We start from the raw sequence: 25202 nt of genomic DNA, 5'->3' as shown, positions 1-25202 counted from the left end.
CGCCAATTACGCAAGTTCCAGTGTGATTCGGAACCCACGAAAAGAGCAGAACATATCGTTCGAAATATCGTTGTTGCATAAGCAAAAGTAATCAATTCAATCTTAAAACTCAAGTCTCCTAATGGTTTAAAAGAGGATATATATAATGGAAGTCAGCAGGAAAGTTCTCACGTCCCAGCCATAGACGGACAAAGGAAAGTAAGAAAGAACTGTCTTATTGATCAGACAGGAACATTAACGAGTTACTTGTTGTCTTCAGATCCCAACTCTGCCAAAAATCATACCATAAAATATGTGGCTAGGTTGTAATTAGAGTTGAGTTGATTTTAGTTTAGCGTCCCTTTCAGCAGCGAGGCTATATGAGACGTGGACCTACTGATTAACGTGGAATCCGAACCACATGAGCTCCCGCCGGGAATCGAACCCGGGTCTCCCACGCCAAAGGCGCGTATGCTAACCGCTTAGCCACGAGGGAGCTCAGGTTGTAATTAGAGGTACAGATACGAAGTAATACCAAGTAATCGAACGTATATCTGAATAAGAAACGCAACTAAATCCTAAATTTGACCAAAATTAACGTCACAGGATGGCTCAACCTAAAAGTGAAATGCTGCTTTATCTGTAGTGATAAAACACCACCAATACGACAGAGAAACAGGAAAGTGTCTGAAATTAGACACGTAGTCAAAACCTAGGACAATTCGTCCGTACAAAACATATGTGTTTCTTTTTCATTTTTGAGAAAAAGTACAAAGAACAGAGTTGATTAAGACTATAGAAAAGTAACAGAAAAGAGTTTCTAAACATATGTAAAAGTGATCTACTCCGAAAATTGGCATTAGCATACAAGAATACATGAGGAATCTACTCCATTAGAATGAATGAATATATCTCGTTTGAAATTTGGTGTAGAGTTATCACAAAATAGACAAGAAAATTAATACGTATGTATGTTTACAATATATTTTTTTGGTGTATGCAAAAAATGCTGAAGTAATGTTTTCATTTTAAAAGCTTGTATGTAGTAAGTTCAACCACAAAAATCACAACAAAGAGAATTATCAGGATAACATTATTAAATAGGAAATTATTAGATAATTACAGGCATTGGAACTTAAGATGATGACATCAATAATTTATGAAAATAGTTGTTACAACGAATTGAAAGGAAAACTTAATATATAAATCTTTACCACATGTATATCCATTATTGTGTACAGCTACGAAAGACGTAACATGCTACCACTTTTATCGCATAATTAGCATTGATCTCCTTAACAGAAGAGTGTTCGCGGTATCCGGAAACAAGAAACAGAAAGCTACACTCCTAGTTATAGCATTCTGTTCGCACAATATTGTTTTCGTACGAATCTTATCTAAAGGAAGACAATAGGTTGGGGAGTTCTACTAATTAACCTACTCTGTGGGTAGTAAAAGGCTGGAATTTTTGCTTGATGTCGGAAAAGAAATACGAGAATGGAACTAAAACCAATATGATATACCAGGTAACGTGAAACAAGTGTTAGAATTGAATATGTAGAGTTATCGGAAAGATATTTAAACATGACAATTACAATAATAGTGCACGCAAAAACTCTTTGGCATGAATGAAAATTTTACTTGAAGACTGAAGGACAAATATCGGTCATAGGCTTCCAAAGCTACTCACTTTAATACATATATGAATGATTCATTTAGAGAATAGTTATATCGAGCAGCTTACTTCTCGTTGTCCTCGTTCCCCTAACAAGCCCCCACTAGTTGGCGTACGCGAGTAAGACCCGGGTTCCTTTCCCAGTGGGAGGTTATGTGGTTCATATAACAGTTTGGGCTGTAGGTTCACGTCTCATATAGCCCCGCATCTCAACTGGACGCTACACTTAAATATAATCCAATCCAACCGTTGTTAAGCCCAGTAATTGCATCTAAAGAATCGGAACAGCTTCCTGCAGTTAACCATACATATTTGTGTATTGTCTCACTAAACATTAATCCATTGCTCTGACAGAATGCCGCTGCACTGTATTTGAAATCATAGTAATTTCCACACATATGTAACATAATTAACCAGAAAATAATAGTTGCCGAATATGATTTACATAGAAAAAATAACAATAGTTCACCTGCTTTTATATCCCCAAATAGCTTACACGAATTTCGAGGCTAATATATGCAACAGATATTCAAACGAGGTTTGGTGACATCATATTTCTTTTTTCCATGTATGAAACATATGAATACCTGCAAAGCCTTTTTGACCTCTTCGAAAACAGCTGAAAAATGTTTTAGAGATACAAGTGCTTCTGAAATGGTAGTGCCTTTAGTAATATTTCAAAATGATGTACTTTCCCATTTCGTATGAAGGACTCTGGTTTGTTACTCCCAGTGAAAGCGTAGAATCCAGGTGGATTATTACAAACGAAACAGTAATAGAAGGAAAATTCACAATACCTTGATTAGTTTGTATTTCAAGATGAATTCACACTTCAGCTTCTGTTCCCGACAGTACACAAATTACTGATAGACTATAATGCAGTTCAGCGATGGTTTGGCTCGTATATATGTAAGGTAATTTCGAGTCGAAATAGTGAAGTCTGTGCGTGTCTTACTCACAGAGGCTTCGAATAATTTTGTCTTATTTGTTACTGTAGAGATGAAAAGCAATTTTGCATGCAATGCCTCAAACTCAGCTGAGGTCAATTAAAGGACACCACGTTCTTGCCTTAATCTTCCTGTCTGACCAATGGGATGGTCTCTTTTCCGCTCATATTTAATAATAATAATAATTTTCAAAAAGGAGGAAAACATTATAGAAAATTTAGGACACAAAATAGCACGTTTCGTTGAGTCCGACTCAAAGCGTGTTTCAGTTGTTTATAGCCAGAGTTCGTGATAGTACTCCCACCTAGCGAGAAAACATATTTACGAAACCAATTTAAAAACCTGTACCAAGAAGAACGTACTAAACGGGTACGAAATTAGAATTATTTTTGTTTTTTATTTGTGTCTAAAATATTATCGCAGCCATAATATTTTAAACGAAGTTTATATGAAGTAAAATATTATTGAATAACAAGTAAAAGTTTAGAATTTTATAGCGGTAAATTTCGCACCAATCACACGTAAGTATTGCGAGGAAGAAGCGGACAAAAGCGCGATTCGCATATAGGGAGCAAGAAAATATGGTGGTTTGTAGCTAAAAATTTAATGTTCAGGAACAGTAATTCAAAGTTTAGTTTGGCGTTCGCAACTGTAAAGGAAGAGCATGTAGTTCTATGAAGTAACCCTTTGTGTCGTGGCTAGATGGAGAGTGAGCCACTAACTTCTAGAGTTTAAAATGTAAAAGTGTCAAATTTCTGATATGTGGTAACCCTTTTACTGTGTGTGGAGAGACTTAATTCATAGTAAAAGGACTGGTTGTCAGGAGGATGCTGTAAGTTACATGAGCTGACGATTCTGGAACTAAAGATAACCTTCATTTTAATATTCGTGAATGGGGAAAATCCTGGAAGTTAATGAGGAAGGTAAATGGGCAATGGAGGTCACGTGACTTAGGATGAATAGAATTGTCATTGCTAAGAATTAGGAGTTAAAAATTTTTGTCCAGCCTGTCATTGGAAGTAACCGTTGATAAGGACATTAACATTTTCCAAAATTATACTAAATTTTAAATGTAAAAAAAAAAAAAAAAAAAACAGAGATTGAAACTTAATGTCTTGGCCTCTTCCTAGCTACTGTAGCTCAAAATGGTTAATATAGAAAATTGTTTCATTTGGATTCTTTTTATGAATAATGATAATGTCGCCGGGAGGATGGGATCCGCCTCCCTCCCCCCTCACTTCGCGCCCACCTTACGTAATCCTATCTGAATATTTCACTTTTTAAGTATTAAATTGGTAACGGTTAGTACCTCTTTATATTATTTCAGATTTAGTAGTGTGGTAAACTTTTTATGATTAGGTTAGTTATTGAGTCAATAATATTGATGCAACGTATGGTTCCGAAGTGGCAAAGTCATAAATGTTGTTATTCGATGAGTTTACCGTAACGATGGTATACTGTATAAAATTAATGTAGGGTGACGTTAGTTGATTCATTTTGTTATAAGTTTACCCGGCATCTTAGGAAATTAGCTTCCTTAACAGTGAACTTCTATAAAACATGTTTGCCTCAGTAGTGTGCAGTTTGGCCGTTGCGATGAATAAATAATCGTGAAAGATTATGGTTAAAATTTAATTTAAAAGCTTAAATGAATGAGAGGCCATGGACGCAATTGTTTACTAAATTGAAATGAAAATGAAATGAAATTTTGAGTTTTACGTCCCACGGTTATGCCGGTTAGGCTAAAGGAGACGGTGATAATGAGTAATGAATGAAATGGTGGAATGAAGAAAGTGAGAGGAAACGGGAGAACCCCGAGAAAACCCACGCACACGGTGTTTGTCCACCACAAAGTTCACTTGGCGGGAGCAGGGTTTGAACCCGAGACCCCTAGCACCAGAGGTGAACGCTCTACCACTGAGCCACCGCGGCCCCCGATTACTAAATTGAGAAATGGTGTGTATGCAGAGAAGTTTTGCACCTGAAACGGACGGGTTATCAAGCTCGCAATGAAGGTTGCAATTTCTTCAGTGTAGTTTTTGATCCGGTCATTCTCTATCTCCATCGCTGCCAGTTCCATGTTGTATTCTGCCATTAATTAGCTAGTGAGCAAGGATTGTATGTAATTTTGTAAACAACACTACTGAATATTACATGAAGCTTGCAATAGTTTATTTATATATGTCAGCGGGCCAAGAAGTTTATCATCCCTCTTCATTTGAATCTTGATGTTATAAATTTGAATTGCGATGTGGAATCTTTAAACTAAACAGAAACAAAATTTTAGTATATCCAATATGAAACTCACTTGTAGTACTAATTCCGCTAATAAAGAAAATTTATGAGTTACTAAATGTAACACAGGATATTAGAAATTTGAAACCTTTTGTTGAATTTGCTTAAATAAATTCAATCGTTTTATAATTGTATTAAATTAACTAACCATACCTTGACCAGAAGTCGTACTTTGTAAATCTAAGAGGTGCCTTCATGTTGGTTTTATTGGGACTTTGTGATATATTCAAATTGATAAGATAAACACTTAATAGATATTTACATCAAAACACAATTTTAACACGTTCTCTTCTTTCTCCCCGCGCAAGAAGGAGAGTTACGACATTGTAAGTTCAATAATGATAAAATTTGTTTATGTTCTTTATCCAAGTAATTGTCATTGAAATTAAATAAAATTATTTCCCTTGCTTAGTAAGATAAATAACTATAAATTCTGATTATAGTTTGGTATGAAATAAAATAAACTCAAGTTTTATCCTGCTAGAACTGTGCTTCCCCAGGTTGACTAGGGCGCGAGGAAGGTTCTGACATTTTAAATTTTTCTTTTTTCTTCATTAGTATAAATTCATTACTTTTATTTATTTATAATTATTTCCTTTGCGCGATATAGTTTGAAGTTTAGAGCTCGATAGCCTAGAGAACCTTCAGTGCGCACGTGAGTATCCAACTGAGCGCAAATCTAGAAGAAAGTTAGAATAAACGTTACACCAATAAGACAAAACATTTCCTTAATTTTGTTTTTTCGCTTACTGCTGAATAAGTAAGAATTTTTATACTTATTAAGGAGAAATTTCTTGCTAGCACCATGTCTAAACATTTTACCAAATAAAAACGCAAATATCCTTGTGGTGGCTTGTAAAGAAAATGATCTCAGAACAATCGTATCCAATAAGTAACGAGTGAAGATCGTCATCATCAGAAATATCGAAGTGAACTGTACTACTACTTCTTCTACTACTTTGAATAGTAAAAATATTATAGAGAAGTTGAGTAGAGAAAAATATTTCCCATACGGCTAAAACGAACGAAATCAATATGTTATGGAGGAAAATGCATACAGTACAACCCCAAAAGTTCCTATTGTTAGAGCTAATAGAGACAAACTTAAAGATTTGAAAATCCGTAATTCTTCACTAAGAGTTATATTGTTACAATTGAAATTCAGAGAAATAAGGATTACAGAACCTGATCATATAAGAATTTATTGCCTTCTTTCTTAGTGTGTGAGAATTGTATGCGAAATTGCACAAAAGGTACAGTTTCCAATTCTAAACAATTTCAACCGTGAATAACAATTAATTGAACGTATAACTCATATTCTAAATTTCGCAGTTAGCCAGTTTCCTTTGTAGGAAGCCCAATTGAATTATACACACCTTGGGAAGAAATTATCTTCTTTATACTACTGTAGAATGAAAGACGAAAGGAAGGCGAGGAGCAGGAAGAACAATGCAACTGATGGATGATTTAAAAATTAGAAGAAAATACTGGAAATTAAAAATCAAATCTGAAGATTGAGAAACATGGAAGAAATATTTTCAGGTCCAAACTTAAGTATAAACAAATTACAAACAATACACCTCATTAGTCCCGGGAACAATAAAAGAAACAACACCTAATAAAAATGGTCATAATAAAATAATAATAAGTAACCGCATGGGTTCCAAGCATGATGTTTACTATGCACTCAGCAATAATTACTCATAACAGCTGGAAGGTATAAAGTTAATAGGGTCCCCCAAGCCGTAAGCGTCGTTGGACCACCGATGGTCAACTAGCTACATCTCGCCATAACTTGGCGGCCCTGCAGCGACGATACACTGTGGGCCCATTTCCAGCTTGAAAATTATACCACAGCCGGAAGAGACGCAACGGAACGCTAATGAACCACAAAATAATTCCCAAAATAAGTCAAATCGCCTGTATGTGTGATTTGTTTAGATTAAGCTGAATTTAAAAAACATTTTTACAAAAGTTAAAAAAAAACCCACGCTGGGCGCGAACCAGCAACCTGATGATTACTAGCTTTGTGTTCTTCCAACTTTTCTACGGAGCCTATAAAGGAAACATCGGCTGTACAGGGATAAATCGTTCAAATCTCTTTAATTTAATTACTCACAGTGCTCCTTTAACCGTGTATATTAGACAATATCAGTTTACGATAAGATAAAATGCATTAGCCATGTGATTTTATTACGAAATGGCACGCCTCTATTTACTTTATCCCATAGTGCTCTCATATTTAGTTTCTAATGATCGGCGACAGTTGCCAGCTAGACTCATATAATTATATGTACATATAACAACATTTTTCACTTCATGATGTACTGCCACAGATTGGTTTTGACCTCTGGAGCTTACTTTAGTAACAAATCGTCAGGAAAAGAAATATAATAGTAATTGCATGCTCATGACTGGCAATAGTTCGTGTCGGTCCCATTGCAATTCTCCGCGACGAATTGATGAAGCACCCATCAATATGAAGTCCTCGCTGCTACGAGGTCGTAACTTTAATACAGACTTTAGATATCTGCTCCGACTCGACGAAGCTTTCCAACTACCGGTACACAAGCTGGAATCCTTCGACGCGTCGCCATATCGACGATCGACATTTACCGGGCCACTAGATGTTGGCGACGTTTACGGCAAGGAGATATTTAATTTCGATGTTTTACACGTTCAATTAGCTAAAAATAAATCCACCGAAGTGCCGCCAAGTATATCTAAATAACAAACACGTTTCGAGATTAATTTATAACATCCCAATGTAATGACTTCAACCCTGAAACAAAGATTGTAAAGTAAAAAAACGCCTGGAACCTGTATGGCTAATACTCTCTAGTACTGAATACTTTATTATTTTAATACGTCAGACAAAAATGTATAACATTGTCAAACGTATTCCACATTTTAAGATAAAGGAACAAACAAAAAAGCATATGTCTGTTTGCAATACAAAATGGTAACGAATATTTAAACGAAAATCTATGTGAATACCAATCAATAATTAACTAAATTATTTATTTGACTAGGTGAGCAATATACCCAGAAATCCATGCAACACTTGATTTTCAGTCTTTTATGTAAATAAATTTGATTGAAAGAACATAAGTTTATATGCAATAAAGAGCTCCGGATTATTAGGGTATGCGTGTACCCAGGTCAGTTGGTCAACAAAGAGATCAGCCTTGTTGCACTTACCACCTCCTTCCACAATTCAATAAACAGACTATGTACTTAATCTATGAACTACTTTTATCTGGTTAACGTCTAACTACGAAAATACTTCGAGTGGTACTCGAGGATCAGCATGTGTTATATATCGTTGGAAAGGTCTCTCCGAGTACACCTCACATGAAATATCTGGCTTCAATAGAGCCTGTAAGGGGTGTAGCAACTATTTGAACATCAGAATAAGGCATGCTCCGAAACACCATAAAATGTGGACAAAATAGGAAACAATGATGTAATTGTTTTGGGGCGTGGTATATATAGATTTAAAAGGTAGCTGAATACGAATCTGATATCAAATGTTTACAAATCAAATGGTGGATACAACATGGCGGACGTAAGTTACAAGAAAAGAGCTATGGATCTGAAATTAGGTTTATAGGGATATTCGACGTCGCTACTTATGAATCGAATACCAAGAGGTAAAATTCGAAACGGTGGAGCCAAGATGGTATACAAAATACAAAACACTGTTATAAAACTGAAGGCAAATGTGTAGAGGTTTTTGTGGTCGCTGAGTACGAATTCATTGTTAAAGGTTTAAAACGTAATATTACTGATCCAATGTCGCGGACCAAAAAGACAAAAAATGTGTGCAGAACGGACATATGATTGTTACACATTTAGCAGAAAAACCTACAGCCCTTAACGGGACAAGTACGGGTAGGTGATGTTTTACAATAAACAGGGAGCGTCTTTGCTATAGAATAATTCCAAAATTGAGGCACGGAATGCAGGGCAGGTTTTATAGCACATATGAACGTTTCATGATACGTACAGGTTTCTATCATAAACAAAATTTATTTACTATAAATTTCCTCCCCTTGTCATTAAGATACGCGATGATCGGCATGCATTATATATCGTTGAAAATCTCGCAACGAGTACAGTTTGTATATGTAAGATCTTGCTTCAATGTCGTCTGTAGGGTATGTTACATTTATTTGCAGATATCATCTGAAAATTCGAACAATGAAATTGAAAATTGCGCGTTAAAACATCGTTATACATTGATAATTGTCTTTCCGGTTTCACATTATGCTGTGTACACATGTGAGCCATATGTATGACAAATGCCCACTCTCATCAGTAGGGCTGGTACCGACACCAAAACTAATCTCCATTTCGTCTCTAATTCGAGACCGAGATGTATTTTTCCAAATCGCGACGAGATCAAGACGGAGTCCAGGCTTGACTCGATACATACCTGTCCATTCTGTAATTTTGCAACTTTTGTCTGCCGTATTACATTTTGCCTTTTACTATTGGATTCGTACTCCTCGACCACGAAAAATTCTTATCTACTAGCTTTCCGTTCCATAGCAGTGTTTACATTTTGCTCGCCATCTCTGATCCGCCATTTTGAAATTTACTTTTGGTTGCTGATGCATAAATAGCGATGTCAAATATCTCTATATGACTAATTTCAGATCAACATCTTGCTTCTTGTAATGTGTGTCCGCCATGTTGAATCCGCTATTTAATTTGTAAACATTTGATGTCAGATTCGGATTCAGCTACCTTTTAAACTTACTACACATATAAAGTCTGAAAACAATTTCATTATACTTCCAAATTTTGTCCACGTTTCCTGGTGTTTCGGAGCTTGCCTTATTCTGATGTTCAAATGGTCGGAACGTCCCCTATAGGCCTCATTCAAGGAAGAAATCTCCCAGCCAACCAGAACCAGGTATTATTGTTAGATTTGTTAGGAGATTAGATAAGAATAAATTTATTGCAAAAAGAAAAGTGAAAGGAAATCTCAGTTGTAAGGATCTGGGTCTATCAGTGGGTGGGACTATTTATGTCAACCAGAGTTTAACATTACACCGTAGAATAATCTTTAGTGAGGCCAGGAAAGTTAAGAGAGAAAAACTTTGCTTTCCTCTGGGTTGACTATGCGGGTAATATCAAATTAAGGAAAAAGGCTGATGACTCCTTTGTATATACTCTCACTACTATTGATGAAGTCAGAAGTTTAACGTAAAATATGAACAGCAATGATCAGACGTTCTTTTTAAATTATCAAAATGTTAGGGGTATTCGAACCAAATTACATAAACTGTACACGCGTATTGCTGCCAGTAATTTCGACATAATACTTTTTACCGAAACTTGGTTGTCTGACGGTATATATAATAATGAATTTATTGATGAAAGGTATAATGTATTTAGATATGATAGAATTCACAAAGATGGAGGTGCACTTATAGCAATTTTAAGGAACTATAATGTTACTGAAATTCCAATTGCTATAAATTATGTTGAAGCAACATGTATAAAAGTTAAAATAGCAACTAAATATATTTATGTCATTGTTGTATACTTTCCACCGAATACTAAAGTGGAAAAATATCTTGAATTCTTTGAAAAAATTGAACAAATAGTTCATATACAATTTCATAATATTGTTATGGTTGGTGATTTTAATATTCCTTCAATTATAGACTGCTCGTTTGATTTGTTAGATGGTGACGTTATCTGTAAGTCCTTGGCAAACTTTATCTCATTTCATAATTTAAGATCAATTAACTCAGTAAAGAATGCGTATGGTAAAACTCTTGACTTAGTTCTCTCTAGTGTTGAGTTGGAAGTTAACATATCTAGAAATATGTATCCCTTATTAGAAGAAGATAAACATCATCCCTCATTACATTGTCAACTGTACCTTAATAACACTATTCGCGTATCAAACATACTACTTGTATTGCATATACTTTAGTAAAGCTAATTTCCTTAATTTATATAGTTCTTTAAGGCAACAAAACTGGTCAGAGTTACTTGCTATAAAAGATGTTAATCTAGCAGTAAATTACTTTTATAATATTTTAAATGTTATTATCGATAGTAATGTGCCCAAGAAGAAAATATTCAAAAGGCGCCGTCACCCCTGCTGGTTTACGCAGGAAATTGTTAGTATACTTAAAGAAAAAATTTACTATAGAAAACATATGCATGTTTCAGTTTATAATTAGAATAAATTTAAGGAGCTATGAAAACAAGCTAAAACTCTTATTAATAGGGCTTACGAACTTTATTTAAGGAAATCAGAAAATGACTTAAGGAGAAACCCTAAATGCATTTGGAATTACCTTAAGAGCAAAAAGAGTAATAATTTAGAAGTCAGTCATATGGTATATAACAATCAAATACTTACTTCTGATTCTGCCATTGCCAATAATTTTGCTCAATATTTCAAAAGCGTTTACTCTTCATGTCGTCCAAATTATAATGGGTATTATTCTCCCATCCTAAATGTTAATAACTGTCTTGTGATCAATTCCATTACGGAACAAGATTATGTGAATGCCATTAAAAAGTTAAAGTCGTCTAAAACCTCTGGTCCTGATTTAATTCCTTCGTACATTGTTAAGGAATGTGGGTAAGTTCTGAAGATATCTCTATGTCACATCTATAATCTCATATTAAAAACTTCTCTCTATCCTGATGTTTGGAAAATTAGCAAAGTCCGTCCTATATTAAAGAAGGGAAATCCTACAGCAATAGAAAATTATAGACCAATCTCATTAATTTCTACAATAGCTAAAGTTTTTGAACACATCCTTTATAATAAAATTTTTAATCATGTTAAACCATATATATCAATTTATCAACATGGTTTTTATCCCAGGAGATCAACAGTTACAAACCTTGTTACTTTCGTTCAGTATATATCAGATTCTTTCAATAATAATCATTCAGTTGATACAATTTATACAGATTTTTCAAAAGCTTTCGACAAATTGGATCAGGATATATTAATTATGAAGTTCTCTAGTTTTGGATTTTCAGAACAATTGCTTCTATTGATTTCATCTTACCTAAAAGACAGAAAACAATATGTGGTGTTCAATAATCAAAGACCTACTTTATTTGATGTTTACTCAGGTGTGCCACAAGGATCTAACTTAGGACCTTTATTTTTTGTATTATTTATCAATGATTCGCCGTCTGTTCTCAAAAATTCAAATTGCTTATTGTACGCAGATGATATGAAACTGTATAGACAAATAAGAGAACCTAATGATGTTTGGAAGCTTAAAGATGATTTAAATAGCTGTTATAACTGGAGTCTTAAAAATAAACTGCATTTCAATATCAATAAATGTACTGCAATAACCTTTTCAAGAAAAAATAATCCCACTTATTTTGATTATAAGATTAAGATTTAAATATCAAAAGATGCCAAGATGTAAATGATTTGGGAATTATTATCAATAATAGGATGTCTTTTAATGTACATATTGAGAAAGTATGTAATGAGGCTTTTAAGCATTTGGGATTTGTAATGAGGAACACCAGAGACTTCCACAATATGGATGCTTTAATAACTATATTTAATACCCTTGTTAGAAGTAGACTTGATTACGCTTCTATAGTCTGGGCTCCTTATTACAAAAACTATATTAACAAGGTTGAACGTATCCAAAACAAATTTTTCAGATATCTGTATTATAAGGTTTTTAATATTAATTCTTATGAAGCAAAGGTATCGTACAAAACTCTTCTGAGTATTTTTGGTTGTAGCTCATTGGCAACTAGACATGAGCGCTCGCAGCTAATTTTCCTCTACAAATTAGTGAACGGAATTGTCGACAGTTCAGAGTGCCTAAAGCTATTGAATTTTAATATAAAATCAAAAAAATTAAGAAATCGATTACCTTTTATCTGCAACAGGTCTCAAACATTGGCACATTTAAACTCACCTATTACGAGAATTTGTCGATTATACAAAAAGCTGATAGAGGAGAATGTCGACTTAGATTTTGCTATGCCTTATTCAGTCTATGTAAAAACACTTAAATATAATTTTTGATTAAGAGAGATTCTCAATTCGAACCTGACATTGATTATGGTATTTTGAAATTAAAAGAGTATTTCTATTAAATGAAAACATTTCTGCTTCTTGACAGAAATCTTATTTCAACATTTGTATTTTGGATATTTATATTTTTGTAATGTTTTGTTTGCATTTTATTCATTTTTTGTCACGAAGGGCTGATTTCATAGTCTTTACTAGGTTCTATTTGTATATTTGCATTTCTTATTGAAGGAATTAATACAAATATATCTCTTACTTGTGTTTTCTCATGTTCGTAATGTTAATTGCATGTTTATTTTATTTTTTCTTTTGTTGTGTGTTTCAATATTTATAAAGCTTGTAATTATGTAAGCCTATTGTAAATGGGAATATTCTTTTCCTGTAATAGGTGTCCAATAAATAAATAAATATTTCACATGTAAGCTGTACTCGGTGAGATCCTACAACAATATATTACACATGCAGATCCCCACGTACCACTTCAAGTAATTCCCTTGTAAGAATTAAATTGCGTTCTTCTATGTACTCAAATGTTTGCAATTAGAATAACTCACGACAGTTTAAGTGAAACTGAAAAGAAATATTTAATTATGAATTGCAAGTGATAAAAATAAATATTTAAATAGACGTAAGTCTGGTGTGGTAAAATAAAGACATTAAACGTACCTGAGGCCCTGAGGCTTGCCAGCTGCTTCTCGATCATTTTCCTCAACGTCTCCTTCCTCACTGTTCTGATCTACAATAGTGGCAAAGATGTGACTCCCTGACTGTTCCGTGTTGTGAGTAAAATCAGGTGATTTTGGCCTGATGATAGTCTGGAAACATTTCTTGTTTATAAGTATTTCAGCCGTTGATGAACACTTGACGGGACATATTTCTTCCGAAGTGAGTTTCCAATCTGATATTGTTTTATCCTTATTACTTACTGAAGCGATATATTCTTCTTCCATTGCACTTTCTCGTTCCTTACATTCCAAAGATATTGCAAGAGGATCTTTATTATCATTACTGTTACTAGCGCATAGTATATAACTACATTCCTCAAATGGCTCCTTCTCTGTTTTTACTTCAACTTTAATAGGCATGTTTTCTGTTTTCACTTCAACTTTATTACTAGGGAAGTTCAAAAAATGAAAAGACATTTTGCAACCATGAAAACTGTTAAAATTGGTGATTTTAAAGTTCAGTATTGAATGTTAAAGGGAAACAAACAAATCTGAAAACAATAAAAGAAATATTATTACTTTAAACAAAATTTATGAACATGCCGCGAGAAAATAACGATAATTTCCATTTAGATGAAATGAAATTTGGTAGCAGATTTCTTTGGGATCAGATTGAAGATGTAAAATGTACTGAAACTAGTATTTTAAAGTATCCGAAATTTTCGTACAACTCGTACAAAACTATCAATATACTTAATTACCGAAAATACAAAAATGTACCGAAATAACGAAATACAAAATCCGTTATTTTCTTTCCTTTCTATCTTGTTAAAGCAAAACATAGTATATTTTTCTAATTTACATACAAGTATATTACACGGCAGTATTTTGTTTCATATACATTATGATATTTGTTTTTGTTACACCTACAATTTCCCGCAGGAGGATTTGTGAGTTTTTTTTTTAATTTCTTTCTGAATAAAGTTACGAATTCTCAACGTACGATCATTGTTGCATAAAGACAAAAATGCCAATACTAAAATTACATTACTAGCTTATAATTCTAGATTAGTATATGAAAGCAATGTGATACATACCTTTCACTTAAAAGTGGATCACATTTTCAGCACCTACTCTAATATTTTAAATACAAATTAACATGTTCTCTACAAAATTTCGTCTTAACTCAAATACATCACAACTAGTAACTTCTATTTAAATTTATTTTGTCCTCTTGTTGCCTTTAAATTCACATGTCTTGCCGTTTTTCCGTATTTCCAGTTTTCCATTATTTAATTTTCGCTGGATATTTTTTCGAGTAATTTATGGTATTTTTTAGTTGTATGGGTGTATGGCGTGCATTTTTGTACCAATGTTACATGAAACATGGATTTATGCCTTAATGATGGGTCCTAACAACATGACTCCTTACCAGAGTTGAACGGATCTTTCCCACAGAAGACGCTGACACGAATCAAAGTGCATCTAGAGAGCTCTTGTATAGGACGTAATGGGACAAATATTCACTTAGTCCTTTTACAGTATATTACATACCTACGTTAAATTACTGAAAGAACAAACATATTACGCGCGTAGGTAAACGATATACATTACTGAACTGAAACATGACACAAAACGATATCCACTCTCAAAGTATTTTTGTTTTGCGATGTAATTATATTTTTCAATATTTAAAATATCAACGTCAATATCACCAAATCTTAACACTGAACAGTGCTATCGGTACATCGGTGTTAACGAAAAATTCTATTTTTTTTAATTAACCGAACTATATAACGTTTTACTTAGTGAAATTTTCAATATAAATGTATTTTACAAAAATAGAGGCCTACTCACATAAATAGTTTTTATTTCCTCTTTACGACTGGCACGGCCAGTTTTTCTAACTTACAAATAAACAATACTCTTTTACTTGTGTTTTATAAATATTGGTGCGAGCCAAACGTAACTTTTGGTACTTTCTAAAAAAAGTTGTTACACAAACTTCTCCCAAAACCGTAAAAGAAGTTTCTTTTCATGACACAGTGCATGCCATCTGCCAGAGCTACCAAATGCCCAAAGCCGATTTTTTTTTTCATATACAACCTAACCAGGGTTACCAGTATTCTCCCAGAATTTGTTCCAATCTCAGAGAGAATCATTCTAAATTCATAATTGTTACAGTTACTTACTCGAACGACATATTAACACTGAGTGCTAATTACGTATATACACAGAGCGGCCGAAAATATAGACTTCGATGACACATAGAAACATCTTTCAAATCAATATGTATTTTGTTCTCTTTCATATTTGTACAGAAATCCTAGCAACTTTGGGTTGAGTTGATTTTAGTTTAGCGCCCCTCTTAGCAGCGAGGCTATATGAGACGTGGACCTACTGATTAACGTGGAATCCGAACCACATGAGCTCCCGCCGGGAATCGAACCCGGGTCTCCCACGCCAAAGGAGCGTACGCTAATTGCTTAGCCACGGATGAGCTCACCTAGCAATTTTGGATTATACTTAGATTTCAAATAGTGTAATTTAGTTACTAGGTAATGCGGAAGCGTTCGTCACTATTTTATTGGTGTATCAGAAAGCCATGTTGATGTTTTCTTACGACAAAAATGTCGAGAAAATTTGTTTGTGGATGTCTTACTCATAAATGGGGAACAGGAATTAGGGGAAAGTGCCAGAATTCTTTTTCATGCAGAGCTATTTCATACATTCCAATCGTTTGCTTCGATATTTGTATACTGTACAACAGAAATACAATCAGCAAACTATTCCTTTTGAGTATGTGAAAATTACTTGCGAGTGACTAACTTTACAAACGAAAGGCCTCACACAGAAAGCTTTTGAACGTATTCAATTACTAAGCTGATCTCAGGAAAACATACTTTACACAAAACTCCACCACAAAATTCGAACTATCTAACGAAACTTGCTTTTTTCTAATTTATGACAAAAGTTCGTGAATCGATACAGTGTAGAGTGAAAATATTTTTTTTAAAAATCTATTAGTAATACATACAATACAGTAGATGTAATCTAATACAAGTCTTCGTTCTTGCATGTCTGTCTTGCTAAATTATTATTTTTATTATTAGTTCTATTATTATTTCTCAATTTTATCCAATAAGTAGTGCACTTTCTAATATTGCCATACTCTACCAATATATAACATTATATACAAAAAGAAAGAGGAAACCTTTAGCTCTGCAGTTATGTATCGTACACTCGTTCCAATGATTGTCGCATATTTATAACTGTCTTCTCGTAAGAATATAATTTGATAATTATTTTGCAGAGTACTTTTAATACTGATACTATGTGTATAATTGGGAAATGTATGTTTGTGGTAAATTTCATTGGAAAACAATTATAAATACGGAAAATTAGAATAAAATGTTACAAAATAGACAAGAAAGTTTAATTTTCGTTTTATTGTTCTTATTTACTGCTCTTTTCACATGAAATTTTCCACATACATGTCTTTGCCGATTATACACATACCAATGTTATAAGAAATACCCCGAGAATTCGTTGTCAAATTATATTTCTGCAACAACATATTTATAGATATGCGCCAATAATTTTGTACATGAGTGTACATAATTTTTGCACTCCTAAGTTTCGAGACCTAATAGTTCTAATATGAAAAATTTATGTTTGGAAGAAGGGGATCAAATATTTAGAATTTCACCTAACCAAATATTAACAGAAATTAGCGAACTTGTAATTTTTTGCATTCTAGAAAAAACCTGGCCTTAAGCAACTAAACATTACTCTAAGAAAATGGCAGAGCATTCTGCAGAAAACCTTGTTCACACACTTTTACAGTTATCGCGTATGAGCGAATGCAGGTCTTCTTCCTACGGATGCACACCTGAGTTGTCGTACGGTTTCACTAGATTCGAACTGCCTGGCTCAGTTACATAGCATTCCTGCTGTTTAGTGGCTACTTATGAAGGAATAAATGATGCTAAAAGCATTTTGCTCTATGGATTTCGATTTCATTGTACACGCAATTTTATTTCTCATCATTGGATCACCTTCCCGTTAAATCATTCTTCCGAGAATTTCGTCTGCACTACTTTTACTGCAACTTTGGTAAAGCTTTTGAGTCAAGAATGAGTTCTTAAACACCCACCTATGAAATATACCAACTACTGTAATGAAGCCTGCGTTTGTTTGTTTTAGAAAAATAATTAGTAGTTCAACCAACTTTACGTTTTATACAGCTGTATATTATGCTTTATATTTCCTTACATTATGCTTTATTATGCTTTTTCCTAAATTATGCCTTAATATGCCGCTCCTTGAATTATACTTCATTTTTACCCATTTCTATTACATATGTGTACATTTTACTCGCTTTTATTACACAAGCATTGAAAAAAGTATATGAAACTTCATTTTTCCCACTAAAAATTACATCAGTACAACATACTACCTCATTTATACAGTTTACCCTTAAGCTGTGTTTCGAAGAAGAAACATGCACCTGCACAGTACGATTCTCATATTTAAGAATTCAGAACAAAGAGTGCTAAAAAAATTACTACTTTCTACTCTGAAATGGTCAGTGGAAATTCTATTGCCCTCTGATGTTGCATATACTATTGATTTTATCATTATCTTGGAATAAGCACAAACAGTCTTATCTGCCTTTTAACACATGGTAAGCAAAGGGGGTGCGGTGGATCAGTGGTAGAGCATTCACTTCAGGTGATTGGGGTGTTTGGTTCGATCCTAGTTCGCATCTCGTGGAGTTTGTGGTGGACAAACACCGTGCTCGTGGGTTTTCTCGGGGTTCGCCCTTTTCTTCCCACTTTTCATTTCACTCATCTCTCACCATCACCGTCTCCTTTAGCCTAATCGCCATTACTGTCAGACGTAAAGCTGGAAGATTTTATTTTTACAGTGAAGAAACAAAAAAGTCCTTCCCAGCGGAAGGTGCGGAGAGGAATAATCGAACTTTCCCTTGTTACGCTTAAGCGCAAATGGCAGTTCATTTCCATTGTTTAAAGCATTTATAACAGCCTTTGTTGATCTTTCCTTTTCTTCGGTACAAAATATATTAACAATTTTTCATTAATGTACACATGAACAAGGTTCTGGAATAAAAGGCATTAACTATTATGCTTTATGCTTTATTTCTGTAAATTACTCTTTATTATGCTTATTAAATTAGCAAACTTGGATATGCAAAGTGGTCAAAATCAGAAATATGGTATCAACCATAGGTGAAAAATTCCATTATGCTTTCACTGATTTTTATGCTTTATGATTGTCCTAATTATTAGTATTTGACTAAGTGGGATATTTGAGAGTTTATCACGTGAATAAGTATTAATAATTCTGTTTTGTGTATATTATTTATTTAGCAGAAGCATATTTAACTGCAGAATGTTTAAATTCCAATGGAACTAACTCTAACAGAAACAATATATCCGTTAGTTATCCTTTGTTGGAACCGAGAAAGACCCTACGTATTGATATTCATTTACCGCAGATTCCAAATGATATCATCTTGTTACATGAAGTAAAAAGAAAAATATTCTCGTGTGTTATCATAAGTAAAAGAAAAAAACGTAGACAAAATTTTTAGCTAAGAATCCACAAAGTGGTTAAATAACGTAAAAGTCCTTTGCATTACTATTTTAATAATGTAATGTTTTAGATTCTACTCGCCTTGAAGATCCGCTAAGGTTAGGAAGAGCACCGCAATCCGAAGGAATACACACGACCAACAATGTTTATAAAAGACACAATAGTGATCATCTACGCGCAGCACACTGATTAACTGCAAAGGAATTCTCACCACAGGTAAAACTTTCGAATATTCCACAGGCCTTTTACCGCCGGTTCTTGCGTTCGTAACCTTTACCAAGGCCAAAAGCTGAATTAGATCAATTAATAAGTATTTGAAATAGTGTAATGTTCCTTGGGTGCTCGTGAAAATAAAATTTCAATAACTGTGGAATAAATTTTGGTTTATGTTAAAATCAAACGAAAGGAAAGTTAAGAGTGAGTAAACTGCATATGTCATTGAAGAGATATTTTTTCAGGTGCCATAAAACATATATCTAGAAACGTTTATTTTCATGTCACATATGAATATGTTGTATGTGTTTGTCTCGCGCAGCTCAGTAAAACATCTGTTTTGATGCAAGATTATGGCATAACTTGTGCCCATTATCATAACTAACCCAAAACTTAACGAAACTATTTATTTTGTTTTCCTTCACTGAAAGTCACTAATTGATGTTAGTTAAAACTTTCGGTAAGGGAATAAATGGTGTCACTTTGTTTCTGGGTGCCCTGAACTTTGACCAAATTGTCTTCGGTAGGGTGAACTTTGGTACTTCAAAAGAAATGATTACTAACCACGCACAAGTTATATACTCACCACAAGTTCGTTTGTGTTTTACATCTTAGTTTGTTACTACTACCGGATAGCATTTATAATCTGCGCAAACTCGTTTCACGGCTCCTGACCGATGTCTAAATTGTGATAAATTTTGTCATTTATTTAAAATGTTTTGGATAAAAATCACGACATACTTTACACTGAAACAATGTATATAAGAAATAACAAGAAAAAAGAAAAAAAATTAAATAAAAAGAATTACTAAGGAAATATTTATATACGCATAGGACATGTACCATATTTACAGACTTAAAATTGTTTTCAAATGTTTATCCCTCAAAAGTATCAACATCTGACAAAATATTATACAATGGTGATAGCCTAAGGTGTAAGGAACTTTGTATAATTGATAATCTGGGTTTACATACGCAAGTAACTGTGAGTAAAGCGGGAAAGTACGTTAATGTCGCGAACGAAGACCACTAATTTGGAACTAATTCTACCTTTGATAATTTTATGAAGGAACAAAAAATACGCCAGCATGTGTGTTAATTCACTGTAGTCTAAATATTGAGTTTGCTCAGGAGCTCTGTTTAAGACTACGCAATAATGGTACTCTTTGTTTGGCAATGACAAAGAAAAAAAATTTAAAGACAGAATCAAAACGGAATAAGTTTGAAAAACAGACCATATTCCATGTAGGTGAGCAATATTCAATTTTTGGTCAAACAAAGACTTTGAATGAAATACTGACTGATTTGTGATCGCGCATTTCAGTAAATCTTTACAGAATATCCTCATTCTCATAGCACTCTTTAACAGTAAAAGTGATGAGACAAGCAAATTTAAGTTTCTCATCGGATAATACTTCAAGATTCGAAATAATGATAGAACACGAGACCTGCGGGGCTTCTAACCGCTTTCGCTCGCTCAGCTGTATTTTGTGAAGTAAGGAAAACCAAAGATCTTACACGCGCAAGATCGGGAGAGAAAGGACTAATAGATTACGTAACGTACTCATGACTTCCCGAGGACGCACGAAGTGAAGTCTTTTACAGATTATTCATTGAACATCTAGGAACTTAACCCTTAGTTGGTAATATCCGTCTCCCAGGCGGATACACGATATTTTTTTGTTCAGAGTTGGTACGCATATTCACGGTTTGATCTGACAGTTCACCTATGCTTTAGTTGTGGGTTGACCATGATGTTTTGTGCCGGTGGTCGCGTGTCGTGCCGGTGGTCGCGCAAACTTCGAAGTATATAAAGTTATTATACGCCGTCCCGCAAGCGGATATTACTGTAAAGGTAATATATTTTGTCCGTCTAAGTGACGGATATTACTTTATACTGACAACTATTAATGTTTGTGTGTGTGTGTGTTTTTTTTTTTTTTTCGTTTCGAAAATCAATATTTTAAGATGTCAAGTAGAAAAGGTATACCACAAAGGAGTAGGGGGCTATACTACAACTGGCTATAGAACAATTAGAGATGGCTGTAATCAGAAAGTGATTATGATTACAGATCCGATGATTCGTATGTTCCTGAACAAGATCATTTATCCACAACTGGTCATGTCAGCAACCAAGAAATAGATTTTAATTATGTCACGCTAAGATTTTCAAATCAGTGCTTGAAAACTTGGTGTCAGTTTTTTCAACTGACTGCACTGGACTTCATGCTTTCGTGCTACCGTCTCTCTCAAAAGATGTAAAGTTTTGCTGGTGGCTCTTAGGTTTCACGATACAGCTTCTCGTGAACTAAGAAAAAGAAAGAATCCTGCAGCAGCAGTGTGTTTGTTTTAATCAGATCATTTCTAATTCCCAGAAGGCATATTCTATGGAGATACAAATATGTGTTGATTAAATTCTACAAGATATATGCTTAGAAATAGATTCTCAGCAGTGACGCATGTTGTATTGAACTCATGGGTACATACACAAGTGAATTAAGACGTGCTTCACTATTCAGTTAATGAATTTTGTTACGTAAAATGAATTCTCTGGGTGTAACTATACCTTATTGGAAACTGACTTACACCACTTTGGCTTCAAACGTCTCAATTGTGTGTGTCCGTCTCTCAGGCGGATATTACTGTTATAGCTTATTTTTTGGATGTTACCAACTAAGGGTAAAATAGGGGTAACGAAGCGAGTGTCGTTCCGTTTCCTGGTGATACGAATATAAAATCAAGAGACGTATTTCACCTTTGTCATCGTACTCCGTATTTATTTTGATCGACGGCGTACTCTGTTCAACTGTTTGAGAATTGTATGCAGTACTAGCAGGTCCACCGTCATTGATTACCGGTTTTGAAGGTTTGTTCCGTAAAGGTTTGCGTGAAGGTTTGGAGTCATTGCGTAGATGTTTTTGTGAGCTGAACGCAACGCGAAGTTTGTTTTTTTGTTGTTTATTTTCACTTACTGGTAATTTGCATTTTCGGGAATTTTCTTGTGGGCCCTGCAGTTTTAGCTAGAGGTTCCGCCTGCGTGGAGTTGCCATTTTTTTTATGGTTCTGCGCACATTTATGTATTTTGTGCTTTGTTTTCTGAATGTAGATGGAAGTACGCTGGGAGGAAGCATCTAATAAAATGGCAGTAGAAACACATGTAAGATGTACAATTATTATCTGTATTTATATTCGTGCTTTGAAATGTTGCTAATAGAGTGTTTTATTCTACTTAATGAGTCATTCTTTTCTGTGGATTGACATTTTAATATTTTAAGAAAATTTCATCATGTGGGCGGTAAGCACTTGTATGTTGCTCAGTAGGTCATTGTAGGCATTAACTTTTACAATGATTTATATTTCTTGATTAACAATAATATGCCCCTTGTACTTATTCTGTGCGCGTTTTCGCTTGGTACTCCCTCCCTTATTTTTATTGCATTCTTGAAATGGCCCTTGTACGTAAAGATGATTTTCTAGGATTTTTTTAAATATAGTATACGAAAAATAATAATGTGCCCTTGTACGTTGTGTATATGTGGGGCATTTGAAACACATATCGCATGTCACGTGCACGTGGATGCTTCTTACTGTTGCACTAATGATTTTATTTGATGTAAAAGTGGTAATGGAACACATAAGAAACGCAGAACACGGTGTATTCACACTTCATGTTGGAGTGTGAATACAACATGATCTGGGTTTCTTGCGTGTTCTATTACCACTTGTAAATGTAATAAAATCATTTTTATACGTAGTGCAACAGTAGGAAGTATCCACGCGCACAGAAGATGATGAGGACCCGTTGTATACAGGACGCGTTGGTAGTAGAGCTAGGCATAGGAACGGGTTAGAAAACCTGCAGGGGCTTGTTGGATTCTGCTCGCGAAAAGATATAGTATACGTAAGACCGTCCGAGTTCCAGAAGAAGCTGGACGCTCATACTTTTAGGGATTATTCATTGAGTATCTACGAACTTAGAAAGGGGGTAACAAACCCACTTTCATTTACTTATCCACTGATACGAAAAAAAAAAAAACGTACCTATTTGCCCTTGTACTTTATATGCTATAGCGCATTACATTATATGCAACAAGGATTTTGGTCTGCATCATGATATAAATTTAAAAATATTTAACATTTTTCGAATCGAAATCAACAAAATTTATTCTAGAAAGTAAAAATAGAATGTTAAGCACATATAATGAAGACAACGCAATGATTTAATTTGTAACGTATAAATATATAAAATGAAGTATCCTCGCGCACGGAAGACAGGGGGTTCTCATGTATACTATTACCTCTCATGTATACTATTACCAATAAAATGACCAAGATAAACACTTCCGCATATTTTTTTGTGTATTTTACAATCTATAGATCCGTATAGCGAAACTACACCACTAATCCTATGGAACAATGAGAAGGGCCGTAAGAGTAAGAAATCTTTCCAGTGATTCACTAACCTGATTTATAAATATATTTAATTTCACGTCAGCATATTTCCTATTTTCTTCTTCTTCTTCTTCTCCAAAAAAAAGTAATAATTAACAAATTACGACCCTTAGACACACATCCTATCAGCAGCAAATGTAAAATTGCTTTTGTGTATCTCACAAGGAGGTTTTTAAAATTAAAAGTAAATTTTTCATGTGATCGAGTGTATATATCCTAATTATCTAATACTCAACACTTCCTCATCTTCGCCACATCTTCATTCTATATTATATTAGGTGGTTTGACACTATTTGGCGATGTGAATTGATTGGTGTTTGTGTGACGTCACGGGGAAGAGAGTAAATTGCTTCTTCTTCTCCAGCGTTGCCAATACAGTAGTTTTCCCACCAAATCTGGTGGTTTCGAGCACCTGTTAAGTGGGCAAATTTTCCATTTGGTGGTTAGTGCTAAAACCTAGTGGTTCGTGAACTTCTGTGATTGTGAATCAAGATGACTTTCTGTATTTTTGGTCTTCATCATTTTTTAAAAAATATTGTGGACCTTATGCAGAGTCGTTTTCTGGAATGATCAGTGTCATAGTAGAAACTTCGACTAACATATGTTTCCTGCAGTAATCAGCTCTTTCGTATGGTTCTAATCATACTTAAAAAAGACTCTGCATATAGTAGATGAAATTTAATTGAAAGTCTGCAATGGTGGTGTGTTTGATAATACGTCTCTAGCAGAACAAAACGCGTTCGACAACTTTATACTCGTATACTTGGAACCCTGGAAAGAAACTGACTATTCCGATAAGAAGGTAGATAAAACCTCGCAGCCCCTACACGCTTTGCAACTTGCAAGGTCTTTGTTGATCTGCACTTCTACCCCTTTCCTCCCTAACTCACAACTTCAACCAGTATAAAGAGAGTGGAAATTGAAAATTTTGCTAACGAATTCACAACTTTGCGTGTAAAGGAAAAGACTCGCAATATTATTTTATTGTTATGCAAGATAGAATTGCAAAGAGTTCGTAGAGCAGTCTTCGTTAAATTTACTTTAGTAATTGCAGAGGTAACAAATATTAAACGTTTCCTTCTTTCCTTCCCTACTAAAATGAATGAAGTTACTTTTCCATGCCACTAGTGAAAGAAATAACATCATCTTGAATACTAGACAGATCATCGTTTCGGAAACAACTGGCAACCTTACCGCCAGGGGTTTTCCTTATTGACATGTGAGTAACGACCCATGTAGGCCAGGAGCAAAAAGTACAAAGACTGGCTTCGTGCTAGTATTGTTAGATTAAAATAAGGAGCGGT

At 34.3% G+C, this 25202-nt stretch overlaps 1 protein-coding gene across 4 annotated transcripts in view; it reads right to left on the bottom strand.

Annotated features, from left to right (window-relative positions):
- LOC145673524 (uncharacterized) overlaps positions 1–24214 on the bottom strand; it is a 70742-nt gene extending 46528 nt beyond the window's left edge. For 3 of the 4 annotated variants that reach the window (XM_081743305.1, XM_081743306.1, XM_081743303.1), the window contains exons 1-2: positions 23910–24214; positions 13616–14165 (exon numbers count right to left, since the gene is read on the bottom strand). In XM_081743305.1, the coding sequence (XP_081599431.1) occupies positions 13616–14091 (476 nt within the window). In that variant the 5' untranslated portion in view covers positions 14092–14165; positions 23910–24214. The other variant, XM_081743304.1, reaches the window with a different exon arrangement.
- Positions 24215–25202: the final 988 nt, after the last annotated feature.

This window comes from Thermobia domestica, chromosome 16, assembly GCF_964235325.1.
Source record: "Thermobia domestica chromosome 16, izTheDome1.hap1.1, whole genome shotgun sequence".
In the NCBI taxonomy this organism is placed as follows: domain Eukaryota; kingdom Metazoa; phylum Arthropoda; class Insecta; order Zygentoma; family Lepismatidae; genus Thermobia; species Thermobia domestica.
This window is presented reverse-complemented; position numbering and strand designations above follow the sequence as displayed.